Below are 13,192 nucleotides of genomic sequence, written 5' to 3' on the forward strand. Positions count from 1 at the left end.
AGCACCATACCCCGGTGCCTCTCTTCTTCCTGCTGCCTGGAAATGAAGGCTAATGGATACTGGCTTCTCCAGTAGCAGGCTGCATAGAATGTACCACGTTGTTTTAAGCCATTTACATGAGTATTTTCCCCACAAGTCAGAGGTTTCTTCCTACCAAATATCTTGTGTTGTTTATCTTTGGTCCCAGAACCTACTATGGTGAATGAGACATGGTGGGTGCCCAAGGCACGGAATAAACAATCAGAAATGATTTATTTATTCAGAGTGGGCTGTCAGCCTCAGCCGCTGACTTTTCTAGAGACCGGCCCCCTCGGGGCTTCAGCGCTCCTCGGCCCCCGCGGCCGCGCAGGTGAAGGGCAGCGGGGTGGCTGGCTGTGGGAGGGCTGGGCTGGGTGGCTGCCCTCGCGCCTGCGCCCTCGGCTGCTCCTCTCCGGGCGCGTCTCTGTGCGCGTGTGTCTGTTTAGAGTGGAGGAGAGGCTTGGGTGACAGGCGAGGGGTGGGGGGAAGAGTTCAGTCTGAGTCACAGCCTCATTCACTGATTTCTCTTCGGCTGGACCGAGGCTGCCTCCCCACGCGGCTCCCAACTATTCCCGTAGCTCAGTGCCCCCCTCCCGCCGCTCCACTCAGCCAGGCAGACAGACTGACAGACTCGCTAGTGAGTAGCCGCGGCTTGAGCGCCCGGGCAGCGCGGCGGGCTGTCGCCGGCGGTCTTGTCCTCCTACGAGCTGTGTGTGTGTGTGTATGTGTGTGTGTGTGTGTGTGTGTGTGTGTGTGTGTAGGGTGTGCGTGTGTGTGATGTGCGCGCAGGGGGTGTCCCTGGGATTCCACGCCTGCTCAAGAGCTCCCTGCTGGGATCCGTGTGTCCATCCGAGTCTGCGCTGCTGTGAGGGCGCTCGCCCAGGCAGGGGGTTCGGACGCCCCCAGCACGCGGCGAGAGTTTGCTGGGATTCCCCGGCTCCTCACGCAGCGGCTGGTGGGGTTCCCCGGCAAGGCGCCTGGGCAAGGCAGCGGCGGGGAAGCCCGGGATTGTGAGTGGCTGGCAGGCCGGGAATCTGGGAGAGGGTTTGGCCCAGCACAGCTGAGGGAGATGCCGGAGAGGCCACCCTTGGCCGCCCAGCCTCTCTGCCTTTCTCCCTTGCCCTTCCTGCTTTCTTTTCTCAGCAGCATCACAAAGGCGAACCGCAAAATGAAACCCAGTGTAGTGAAGCTCGGCACTCTTCCACCTGGTGCATATTCTGACCCCTGTCCTCGCCCCAGGCTGGAGGAGTGGAGTGGGGGTCCCCAAGATTAGGGGCGGAAGCTTACCCCGGGGGCACACCTGTTTTCAATTCTCGCTGAATTCAAGCTGGGTGCGGGATCGCAAGAGCGGTTCCAACACGCCAGGGTGTGTGTGTCTGTGTGTGTGCGTGTGTGTGTAACCGCGCACGCGCGCACGCTCCCCAGGCCCACGCTCGCGGGGTGCGCTCAGTCAATAGCACACCTCCCCAACGGCCGGCTTGCGCCCAGCCGGCTCCGTGGGCTCCTAGCGCGCGCTCTGTCAGCGTGCCGGGATCTCTTTGTTTGGTTGTGGCTTCCCTAGCTCTCGACAAAGCAGACGGATTTTCGGTTTCGTTTGATACTGCGCTCTGGGACTTAGTGCGGGCCACAGCCTCGAATGCCCCTGGTATTTGTAATTGAAGAGTTCTTTCGGGCAGGGGGTTATTTTTGGTGTTGGGAATAAAGAGGCAAGCATGTTGACCTTTTTGCTGCTGCCTTCGGCTTTGAATGCGTGTCTCTGGTGGAGCAGATTCAAATCTAGTCGCACACACGTGCCAGCGCACGCCAGTGTGCACACACATTTCTACACACGTAGTTTACCCCCACCCTCTTTTTTCCTTTTATAAAAGATTGGGACAAGGAATACATTGTGTGTCTGTGAAAAAGTTTCCTTTGTTCTTTTGGGCATTTTCTATTTTGAGTAATGGAGTAGGAGTACGAAAAGGTTGCAATTAGTTCACTCGAATAAAAGACACTGCCTCTGAGTCAGAGCTGCCACGTTGATAATTATTAACATATAAAAGCAAACGCAATGTTTAAGGCAAAAGGGGCGGGGCGGGGGCAGGTCCGCGGCAGACAATGAGGTAGAGTCTCCGCCGACCGCCTGCTGCTTATTGTTCCCGGACTAGAGACTGCAACCGGCTGCTGCCTAGTCCTTCGGGGCTCCGCTCCCGGCTCACTCCTCCGTTCCTCTAGGGACCGTTCAGGGTCGCCTAACGCTGGTCCCCGGGGCTCTGGGACGCTAGCCCCAAGTCGCAGCTGGTCTTCGCTGACCGCCCTCTCTCTGCCTTTCAGGTTGGCAGCTTCACTCCCGAGGGTGCTGCAAGCCCAGGCAGCGAGGACCCGGTACCCCTGGCGCAGCGAGGTGGGATGCGGTGCGGGCAGCAGTACTAAGTGTCCCCCACGCCCGGCGCGGGGTGCACTCGCTCTTGGCCGCGGGCCGAGCGGCGGCGGCGGCGGCGGCGGAGGGGATGAGCCCTGGACGCGCGAGACGCCTGCCTCAAGCTACCTCCCGGAGAGGGACGCCGAGCAGGGCTCATCGCAGGACCGCGCGGACCCCTGCCCCCGGTGGCACGCGGCTGCGGAGCCTTGGAGTAGCGTCTGTGATCAGGATGCACTGGGCTCCTTCCAGCTGGTGAGGATGCCCTGCTGCGCGGCCCTGCGCCCCCAGCCCCAGTCCCAGGTGGGCAAGACTGAGTGGTCCCGGCTTCGGCCCCTCGTGCCGGTGGATGAAACGTGCCGGAGTGCTTGGGTGCCATCAGCTCTCGAATCTGAATTGTAAGCGCCATGGACGAAGGCACTGGACTGGAGCCCGGGCCGGGAGAGCAGCTGGAGGCGCCGGCCACCGCAGGAGCTGTCCAAGAGAGGGGTGAGCCGGAGACCTTCAGGTCTAAGAGTTTACCGGTCCTCAGCAGCGCCTCCTGCCGGCCGAGCCTCAGTCCCACTAGTGGAGACGCCAAGCGGGCCTTTGGCTGTGCGGATTCTTCTGGCCACGAGGAGTTGAAGCAAGGCCCGAACCAGTTGGCCCCCAGTCCCTCTGCCCCGTCCACTTCGGCGGGGCTCGGGGACTGTAACCACAGGGTGGACCTCAGCAAAACTTTCTCGGTGTCCTCCGCCCTGGCCACGCTCCAGGAGAGAAGGTGCCTCTACGTGGTCCTCACGGATTCCCGTTGCTTTCTGGTGTGCATGTGCTTTCTGACCTTCATCCAGGCGTTGATGGTCTCTGGGTACTTGAGCAGCGTAATTACCACCATTGAAAGGCGCTACAGTCTGAAGAGTTCCGAGTCAGGGCTGCTGGTCAGCTGCTTCGACATTGGGAACCTGGTGGTGGTGGTGTTCGTCAGCTACTTCGGCGGCCGGGGTCGGCGGCCCCTGTGGCTGGCCGTGGGTGGACTCCTCATCGCCTTCGGGGCAGCCCTCTTCGCCTTACCTCACTTCATCTCGCCCCCCTACCAGATCCAAGAGTTGAACGCCTCGGCCCCCAACGACGGCCTATGTCAGGGTGGCAACTCCACCGCCACTTTGGAGCCTCCGGCCTGTCCGAAGGACTCGGGAGGAAATAATCACTGGGTCTATGTGGCTTTATTCATTTGCGCGCAGATTCTCATTGGAATGGGCTCCACACCTATTTATACCCTGGGACCAACCTACTTAGATGACAATGTCAAGAAAGAGAACTCCTCTTTGTACCTAGGTAAGACTTTCCTGTTCTCTCAGATATGTTTCACTCACACTGAAACTTACTTTCCTTATAAAAATCAAAAGGAAGCATTTTCTTTCACATTTTCATGTATATTATAGATTAAAGTTCACTTTATTTTATGTTTTAGCCTTGCTGTGGTGTGTTTTCAGTTTGGGAGAGAATCAGTTAGTGGAGAGTTCTTGAAACTAATTTTCAGACTCATACATCATGTTTGTCTTTTCCCAAGTAACATAAACTTTAAACTGTGGGGCGATGCTTCTCTCTGTTGCTACCTACCTATGGAAAAGCTCCAATTTGTCAAGTTTATATTCTAATACACTTGTTGAGGAAGGAATAGCAGTACCTCGTGTGTGAAGTTTTGAATGATTTTCTGCTTCTATCTGCTGCTGCTTCTGATTTCCGTCCAGAGCAGCAGGGATGGTGGCGTGGCCAGACTACATACATCATGCTTTATTGCCTTTATACCTGTATTTCTTTTTCTTTCTTTCTTTCTTTCTTTTATTTTCTTTCTTTCTTTTTTTTTTTAAGACGGAGTCTTGCTCTGTCACCCAGGCTGGAGTGCAATGGCATGATCTCGGCTCACTGCAACCTCTGCCTCCCGGGTTCAAGCGATTCTCCTGCCTCAGCCTCCTGAGTAGCTGGGATCACAGGTACCCATCATGCCTGGCCAAATTTTGTATTTTTGTAGAGATGGGGTTCCACCATGTTGGTCAGGCTGGTCTTGAACTCTTGACTTCAGGTGATCCACCCTCCTCGGTCTCCCAAAGTGCTGGGATTCATGCCTGTTTTTTTTTTTTTTTTTTTTTTTTTTTTTTTTTTATGTCACCTGCACCACTGTCTAAAACAACAACAAAATTTGAATAATGTCAAATGACTGGCTTATCTTTATGAAGAAGCAACACCACAGGTTATAAGGTTTATCCAAAGCTATTTTATTGCTGTCAAAAACCCTCAATTGTATGAACTTGGGAGAAGAATCCATTCCTATTTTTCGGAAAAGCTGTGGCTCTGGGATTTGTTGTGCTGACTTGCATAAGTCAGCATCAGTGGACGGGGTGCTTGAGTTAAGTACAGGGGGCTCCTGTTAGGCCAGGCAGCAGTTGTGGAGGGTATGAAAATTTATATCCTAGACATTCGAGGTTGTCAGCCCTTCCCTGTAGTAGCTGGTTCTTCAAAACTGAACTTCCAAGGGATGGGTTTAAACCCATAAGAAGGATCAATGGCTGTCGTACCAGATGAGATTTTTGTTTTTCTCTGCTGGAGTGCAACCTAAACAAGCTAAAGCATTTTCCTTTACTGAAAAAAACTGAAATGGAAGCCGGGTGTGGTGGTGTGTGCCTGTAGTCCAAGCTACTGAGGAGGCTGAGGCAGGAGGACTGCTTGAACCCAGGGGCGTGAGACCAGCCTGGGAAACGTAGTGAGACCCCATCTCCTAAAAAAATTAAAATGGTAAATAAACAAATACTAGCTATATTTAGCAGTTTATTAGCGATGTGCTGATAGGACCCTTGATTTGGAATAGTAAGATTTCAAAGGACAGCGTAAATGATATCCAATATAAGAGGGCTATGCTTTGTCCTCGGTATAGTTACTGTCCCCAGAAGCTGTTATAGAGGGGTGTTTGAGTCCTCAGTAATCCCCACTAACTGGTTCAATGGGTCAGAAAAAGAGTTTTATAACTTATTTTTATTACTACCTGCAAGAGAAAGGAATTTCCTTTCTGGGTAGAGAAGAATAGCTTGCTTAATACCTTGCCTTCATGTTTTCTAACGTTTATTAAGACAAAATTTTAAACACACAGAAAAGTTGAAACAATAGTACAATAAGCACCAGTATACCTACCATGTAGACCCAATGATTGCTTATTTTGTCATGCTTGCTTTATCAACCTGTGCGTGAGTATATGTATGTATAGAAATATATTTTGGGGGATGATGGGAGGCTAAGCCCTCTAAAAGTAATTGCAGACACTGCTAGGGCATCTTCTAAAAATGAGGGTATTCTTTTACATAACTGAAGGAACATCGACATCCTAAGAGAGTTCATAATCATTCCCTAATATCATTAAATATTCAGGCCTATTCAAATTTCCTCAATTGTCCTCTGAAAGTCTTTTATATTGATTGATTGAGACAGGGTCTTTCTTTCACCCAGGCTGGAGTGCAGTGGCACAATCTCAGCTCACTGCAACTTCTGCCTCCCAAACTCAGGCAATCCTCCCACTTCAGCCTCTCAAGTAGCTGAGACTATAGACGTGTGCCACCATGCCCAGCTAATTTTTTGTGAAGACACAGTTTCATCATGTTTCCCGGGCTAATAATAATATTTTTTTTTAAATGAGGAACTAATCAAGATTCATTCACGCATTGCATTTGGCTGTTAGCCACTTTAGCCTTCTATAGTCCAGAACTGTGCCTCAGCTTTTTCTTTTTCCATGGCAGAGACTTTTTGAAGGGGCAAGCCTAATGTTCCACATTCTAGATGATCATTTCCTCATGGTGTGACTTACCTTGATCCTCCATTCCCTATATTTCTTGTACACTAGAAGATCAGTCTAGAGGCTTGATTAAATTCAGACAAAATATTGTTGGTCTGACTATGTCAGAGGCAATGCTGGGTGTTTTATGTTACATGCACCTTGCTGTTCATTAGTGATGTTAAGTTTAATCATTTGGTTGAATGAGTGATTGGTGAGTCTTTCCACTGTACAGATTCATTTATCACTTTGAAAATAATAATCAATCTGTAGAGTGATACCTGGACTCCATGTAAATGTCCCAGTTGTTTTTCATTTTCTTGCTGCTCTTTGCCTCTATTTACTTTGAAAACTTGGATCTCCCTTTCATCCCATTTTCGGTAGCATCATTGCAGACTTACTTTGTCAAAATCACAGGCAGAACCCTATCGAAACGGAGAACATCCACTAACAACAGCCCTGAGATTTAACTTTTCTGGTAGTGGTTGCCCATCAAGAAGAAAAATAGCAAGTGCATATGAAGCGCATATTCCGTGCTAGGTACTCTGCTGGTTTTGGGAAGACCAGAAGTGAGACACAGTCTCAGCATTTGAGCTGTTTTTAGTGTAAAGCAATACTGCCAGTGCAAGGTAGGAGTGTAAAGTGACGTGTGCAAGGGAAGGAAAGGAATAGAAAGAGTATTCACTTGTTTTCCTCCTTCTTTTCTTTTTCTTTTTCTTTCTTCTTCTTCTTTTTTTTTGAGATGGACTCTTACTCTGTCGCCCAGGCTGGAGTGCAGTGGCGCGATCTTGGCTCACTGCAAGCTCCACCTCCTGGGTTCGCGCCATGCTCCTGCCTCAGCCTCCCGAGTAGCTGGGACTATAGGCGCTGCCACCACACCCGGCTAATTTTTTTTGTATTCTTAGTAGAGACGAGGTTTCACCGTGTTAGCCAGGTTGGTCTCAATCACCTGATTTTGTGATCCACCCACTTCGGCCTCCCAAAGTGCTGGAATTACAGGAGTGAGCCACCGCACCCGGCCCTTGTCTTTTTTAAAGATATTGATTAAATTGCTTTTTTTTTTTTTTGAAAAAAATTGATGAATGCAAACTGCATTAGGACACATCCTTTAAGAAACCTAGGAGAATTCTGCTTTCTATTAAATGGATCTCAGTAGGAGCTACAGTAGTTTGAGAATCAGAAATCTTACATATATTATTTCACTTAATGTTCTCAATGACCTTACGAGATGGAGATTATTTTCCCTATGTTACAGATGAGGAAACAGGCTCAGAGAGTTTAAGTGACTTACTAAGGGCCTCAACCCCATGCCTTTCTGACCCCAGGGCCCTTGAGCTTCCTTCTACAGTGCATGGCTCTTTGGCAAGAAGCCCTGAGAACCAACTGAAACCAAAGGATGTGCCACATTCAGCAGAGTTTTCCAACAGCGCAGAACGCAGAATGCAGAATTGCCTTAAAGTCATCAAAACATGATCAAAATGAGATTATTCCCTAAACCTTTTAAAGTAGGTTTGATAGACTACCTCCGTACAAATTAGAGACCATTGCACCCTTAGAACATGAGCAGTGTTGACCAATTATGATGTGAGACACTTCCCAATAAATAACAGGTTAAAATCTTTCTTATTTTTCACAAAGCTGTTCTTCTGTATTACATTTTTCACCACCCACCCCTTTCTTAATCTTCCTGTCCGTCTTTCTAACTTCTCATTATAACCTCAGAGGAAAGAAAAAAATCAGGTAGTAGGTTAGTAATTACGAGCAGAAACAAACATCTGCAGCAACGTACAAACCATTGGAATGGAATGTAATTGTATATCTTAATCTTTTGAAATTCTATGTTAACATTCTGGCAGTTTTAACTGTAGAAGAGATGTGGTCATAGATGAGATACAGCAGTATTTATAACCACTAAATGCCTTAGCTTCTGCAAGGAGAGAGGCTTAGTATTGACTAGGAGCATAGAGAAAGCTTTGTAGGTATTAAGAAGAAGCAAGGTTAGCAACTAGACCATAATTTGTAATTATATCTTACATATAAGGAGAGAGAGAAAATGTGATTCTTTGGGGGCAAGAAATTTGTGATTTGACATGGAAAAGAGTAGGAATGGCAAACCAGGTAGGAAAAGGAAGAAAAGGATGCATTTCTAGAAGACAAAGCCACAACTCTGATTGGGTGATATTCAGGATCAATAATGATTGGCATGGTTCAGCCATCAGTTAAGCAGGGTAGTGCTGGCTCTTCCACCTCCCTGGTGTGTCCCATTAACTGCCAGCCCTGACTTCACATGACAGAGAAGACAGGGGCTAGAACTGGCCCCATGCCTTAGAAAGAGCACCAGATAAAGAGGCAAAAAAATTGTATATTAGTCCCTCTCTACCAACAACTGATCATGGGACTTCAGACAAACCCCTTGGCTTCTCCCAGCCTCTGTTTCCACGTGGGGATTAGCACATTTGTTTCTCTCGCTGTAACATTTTGAAGACCAAGTGGGATTCTGTGTGTGCCAGTGTTCTGCAAACTGTAAGGGACGGTGCTCTGACAAAGTAGAATTCAAACTTATCCTAGGTGTGGGCAGAGAGTGGAGTGAGAGAGAGTTTGCTCTTTCCAAGTATGAAAACCCTTAAACATATCTTTTCTATAATTGGAAAAAAGAAAGGAAACATTGCATGGGAAACTAAAACATTGTGTAGGAGAGCACTCCTGGGAAACATTGAACAGGAACATTTTGATCAGTGTTTTAGTAACGTTATAACCTGATTAATTAAATTTTCTCAGGACTCAAAGTTTTATCATGAGAACTTTCTGCATGCCAACATTTGATGATCATCTTTCTTTAATATATGAACATTTAAGTAATGCATATTTGCACCTAGTATAACACAGTAAAAGCTCCTTTGAAGTTTGAGGGGCTTGTGGTGTGCCATTTCACCACTGTGGGTCTGCATTTGTCCACGTGGGCTGTGGCAGGATGTATGGTGAACAAGGACAGATCCTGGGACATACTTGGAAGTAATTATTATAACTTTTAGTTTTAATTTTCTATTTTATTTTATTTTACTTTATTTTAAGATAGAGTCTTGCTCTGTTCCCCTGGGCTGGAGTGCAGTGGCAGTATCTTGCCTAACTGCAAACTCTGCTTCCCTGGTTCAAGTGATTCTCCTGCCTCAGACTCCCAAGTAGCTGGGATTACAGGCGCTCGCCACCACGCCTCGCTAAGTTTTGTATTTTTAGTGGAGACAGGTTTTGCCATGTTGCCCAGGCTGGTCTCCAGCTCCTGACCACATTTGACCCACCCACCTTGGAGTCCCAAAATGCTGGGATTATAGGCATGAGCCACTGCACCTGGCCATATTGTTTTTCTTTTCTTTTCTTTCTTTCTTTTTTTTTTTTTTTTTCAGGGTCTCACTCTATTGCCCAGGCTGGAGTGCAGTGGTGTGATTATGGCTCACTATAGCCTCAAGTTCCTTGGGCTCAGCCTCCCACCTGGATATTCCTCCCACCTCAGCCTCCCTGAGTAGGTGGGACTACATGTGTGCACCACCATGCCTGGCTAATTTTTGTATTTTTGTAAATACGGGGTTTTGCTATGTTGCCCAGGCTGATCTTGAACTCCTGGCCTGAAGTGATCTGCCCTCCTCAGCCTCCCAAAGTGCTGGGATTACAGGCATGAGTCACCGCCCCTGGCCTATTCTGGCCCTTCTCCTTCTCCTTCTCTTTCTCCTCCTCCTGTTCCTCCTCCTCCTCCTCTTTCTTCCTCTTCCTCTTCTTCATCCTCTTCCTGTTCTTCAGTTTTCAAATTTTATTTTGTTTTTTGAGACGGAGTCTCATTTTGTCACCCAGGCTAGAGTACAGTGGGCTGATATCAGCTCACTGCAACCTCCGCCTCCCAGGTTCAAGCGAGTCTCCTGCCTCAGCTTCCCGAGTAGCTGGGATTACAGAGGTGTGCCACCATGCCCAGCTAATTTTTTTTAAACATTTCTTTAGTCTTCTAAAAGTAGAGTGAGCTTCAAATTAGTTGAGTTGTATTTCTTCAAGATTTTGTGGTAATATAAACATTATATATGTGTATATATGTCCATATACACGTATATGATTTTAATATATGTATATATATATTTTGTTCTTTTTGATTTTTTTCTCTGAATATGAGAAATATTGTATGGAAAAATATTTTTTTAAACTTTATTAATTTTTTTAAATACTTTTTTTGTAGAGACAAGGTCTCGTTATGTTGCTCAGACTAGTCTAGAACTCCTGACCACAGCAATCCTCTTCCCTGAGCTCCTAAAGTGCTGGCATTACAAGTGTGAGCCACTGTGACCAGCCTATGGAACAATCTTGGGCAGTATTTCCGTAATGTTATATAGAGCAATCTACAGATCAATATCTATATAAATTTATTTGTAGTGATATATACAATGAAAGATACATATATGTATCTTTCAGTTAGTGTTCTCTGGAACCATATAACCATGTGTACCAGTGATTTGACAAGTTAGGGGCTTCTTTGTCTTGAGTTAGAAGCCAGCTGGAGTGGGCAGTCAGGGGCTGGTACAGCCTTGAGTGCTGCCAGGTCCCTCCTCTCTTCCTCCTGGGCTGTTCTTAGTGACGACTGCTGTGTCTCAGGTATCACACACCTGTTCCCACAGAAGAAGGGAAAAGTGGAGGAGGCAGTACCTGCTTCCTCTAGAGGATGTCCTATTGGCCAAACAGAGTCCCCCAGCCTATTCCAGTTAACATGATTTTGAAAGGGTAGATTTTAGATTTTCCAGGCTATATGGGAGAGGAAGACAGGTGAGAGGAGGGTGGAGTGAGTGCGGAATGGCTCCCGTCATATCCACCACACCAGTCATGCTCACATGGTTGCCCTAGAAGGCAGAAAATTCAGAACTGTTTTTTTTTGGTTTCGTTTCGTTTTTGAGGTGGAGTCTTGCTCTGTCACCCAGGCTGGAGTTCAGTAGCACAATCTTGGCTGACCGCAACCTCCACCTCCCGGATTCAAGTGATTCTCCTGCCTCAGTCTCCCTGAGTATTTGGGACTACAAGTGCCTGCCACCATGCCTGGCTAATTTTTGTATTTTTAGTAGAGACTGGGTTTCGCCATGTTGTCCAGGCTGGTCTCCAACTCCTGACCTCAGGTGATCTGCCCGCCTCGGCCTCCCAAAGTGCTAGGATTACAGGCATGAGCCACTGCTCCTGGCCCAGAACTGTTTTTTCCTGACCAGTATTAGCAAGTATCCTAAGCACCATGTAGCATTAGTTTTTCTGATTCTTCTGGTTGGGATTTTAAAGAGGCTCAGTAAATAGCACCTCTTTCCCCACCTTGATTTCTGACTTAATTGATAAATATGACAAAGGGAGCACAAGGAGGCCAAAATATCACTTTTAAAACTGATTGAAGTGAGGTTGCAGAATGTAGCTCACATCTTTGTGCAAGTGGACTTCTAATAAGAGCAGAAATAAATAGACTCGCCCATCTAGCCATGGGCAATGCTGGACCCAAGCAGTGTGGCTGCCTGGGGTCTCCCATGTGGAGTAGGGGGTGGCGGTGGTGTCTAGGTGGGACTTATGCCAGGAAGGAGCAGGATTAAAGTTTCACACCCTGCGTGCATACTTACTCCCAAGAGGCAAAAAAGAGGAGCTGCGCTGAGCATGCCTGGTTTATTTCAAATTCATCAGTCACATTAACCCCTTTCTCCCTTCCCGAGGAGGAGCAGTGGAGGCAGAGAGAAGGTGAGAAAGGAGACATTGAGAGTGGGAATACACATTGTCTCCTAAGACTCGTAACCCATTTTAAAATGCTGCTTTAATTTTGCTTGTCTTGTTTACAATGTGTTTACCTTTGTAAACCACAACAAATCCTTTTTGGAAGTAGCGTCTGTGCAAATCATGAATAAATAAAAAATAATCTCCACTGAAAACTAATATGAGTCTGAATGATGGTTGAGGAATTTGAGGGGATGATTCCAGGACACACAGAGGATCACCCTGAACGATGTGATGCCATGAGTGGAGGACCACATAGCATCAGCTTCTTGTTAGGATGCTCAGGAGTTTTGTGTGTGTTTGAGACAGTTAATTTGTGCCACAGATATGTCTTCTGTACGACAGCAATGATTGAGTTTTGATCAGCTGTGTGGTGGTCATTTTTGGCCTCTAAGACAAATTCATCTACCATGCTGAGAAGCAAACCCATTTCAGGGTCTAACTGCAAAGCAAAGGGTTTTACTGCCTCGCTGTGAAAAGACAGGGGTGCACATTGATTGATTCAGCCCACCCACAAATAACAGAGAGCAGCCTTTTTACTAGCATTTATGGTAGAGTTTTCAAACAGGGTTTTATTGATCTCTCCTCTCACATTGCTATGAATTCTGTTATCTATGTGGTCTGAAACAGTCCTTCTGAAACCTGAATGTGTGTAAGACTCTCAGGGGATCTTGTCAAGATGCAGATTCTGTTTCTATAAATCTGGCTTGGATCTGAAAGTTTGTGTTTCTAATATGCTCCCAGGGGAGTCCATTGCTGCTAATCCAGGGGCCACATTTTGAGCAGCAAGGATCGAAAGACCAGAGATATTTGGCCCTTTTCAGTGGCAAGAAGTCTCTCTGGATTTGGGGTTGGAGCCACTGTTGGTAAAATCAGGGGCTAATTGCAGTTCTGCTTCATTAGGAAAAATATCTTACTGAGTTTGTGAAAGTAGATGTCAGTTTTGGGTATTTCATAAACTATGGCTATTTCTTAGAATTTCACAGTTGGGTGATATGATCACTGATAACTTCAGTGAGAGAAATGACCTGAGATGAATGGTATCCATTTTGATATTCACCAAAAGAAGTGCCTGTCTTCTCCTGACTCAGAAGGCTCTGTGCAGTTGAGTTGCTTCTTTTTGGTGGAACTCTTGATGTCAGAGGTGAGTCTGCAAGCCATGCTACTCTAGGTGAGCTCACCTTCTAAGGTCCCTTGGTGGGGGAAAA

The 13,192-nt window shown here is 47.1% G+C and overlaps 1 protein-coding gene across 1 annotated transcript in view; it reads left to right on the forward strand.

The window, feature by feature from the left end:
- The first annotated feature begins 444 nt into the window (after positions 1-444).
- The window catches only part of SLCO5A1 (solute carrier organic anion transporter family member 5A1), a 157,378-nt gene continuing 144,630 nt past the window's right edge, over positions 445-13,192 (forward strand). The window contains exons 1-2 of the mRNA XM_017872744.1: positions 445-655; positions 2,332-3,730. Coding sequence (XP_017728233.1) covers positions 2,824-3,730 — 907 coding nt within the window. The 5' untranslated portion in view covers positions 445-655; positions 2,332-2,823. The remainder of the gene's footprint in view (positions 656-2,331; positions 3,731-13,192) is intronic.

Source organism: Rhinopithecus bieti, unplaced genomic scaffold, assembly GCF_001698545.2.
Source record: "Rhinopithecus bieti isolate Rb0 unplaced genomic scaffold, ASM169854v2 scaffold_6536, whole genome shotgun sequence".
Classification (NCBI taxonomy): domain Eukaryota; kingdom Metazoa; phylum Chordata; class Mammalia; order Primates; family Cercopithecidae; genus Rhinopithecus; species Rhinopithecus bieti.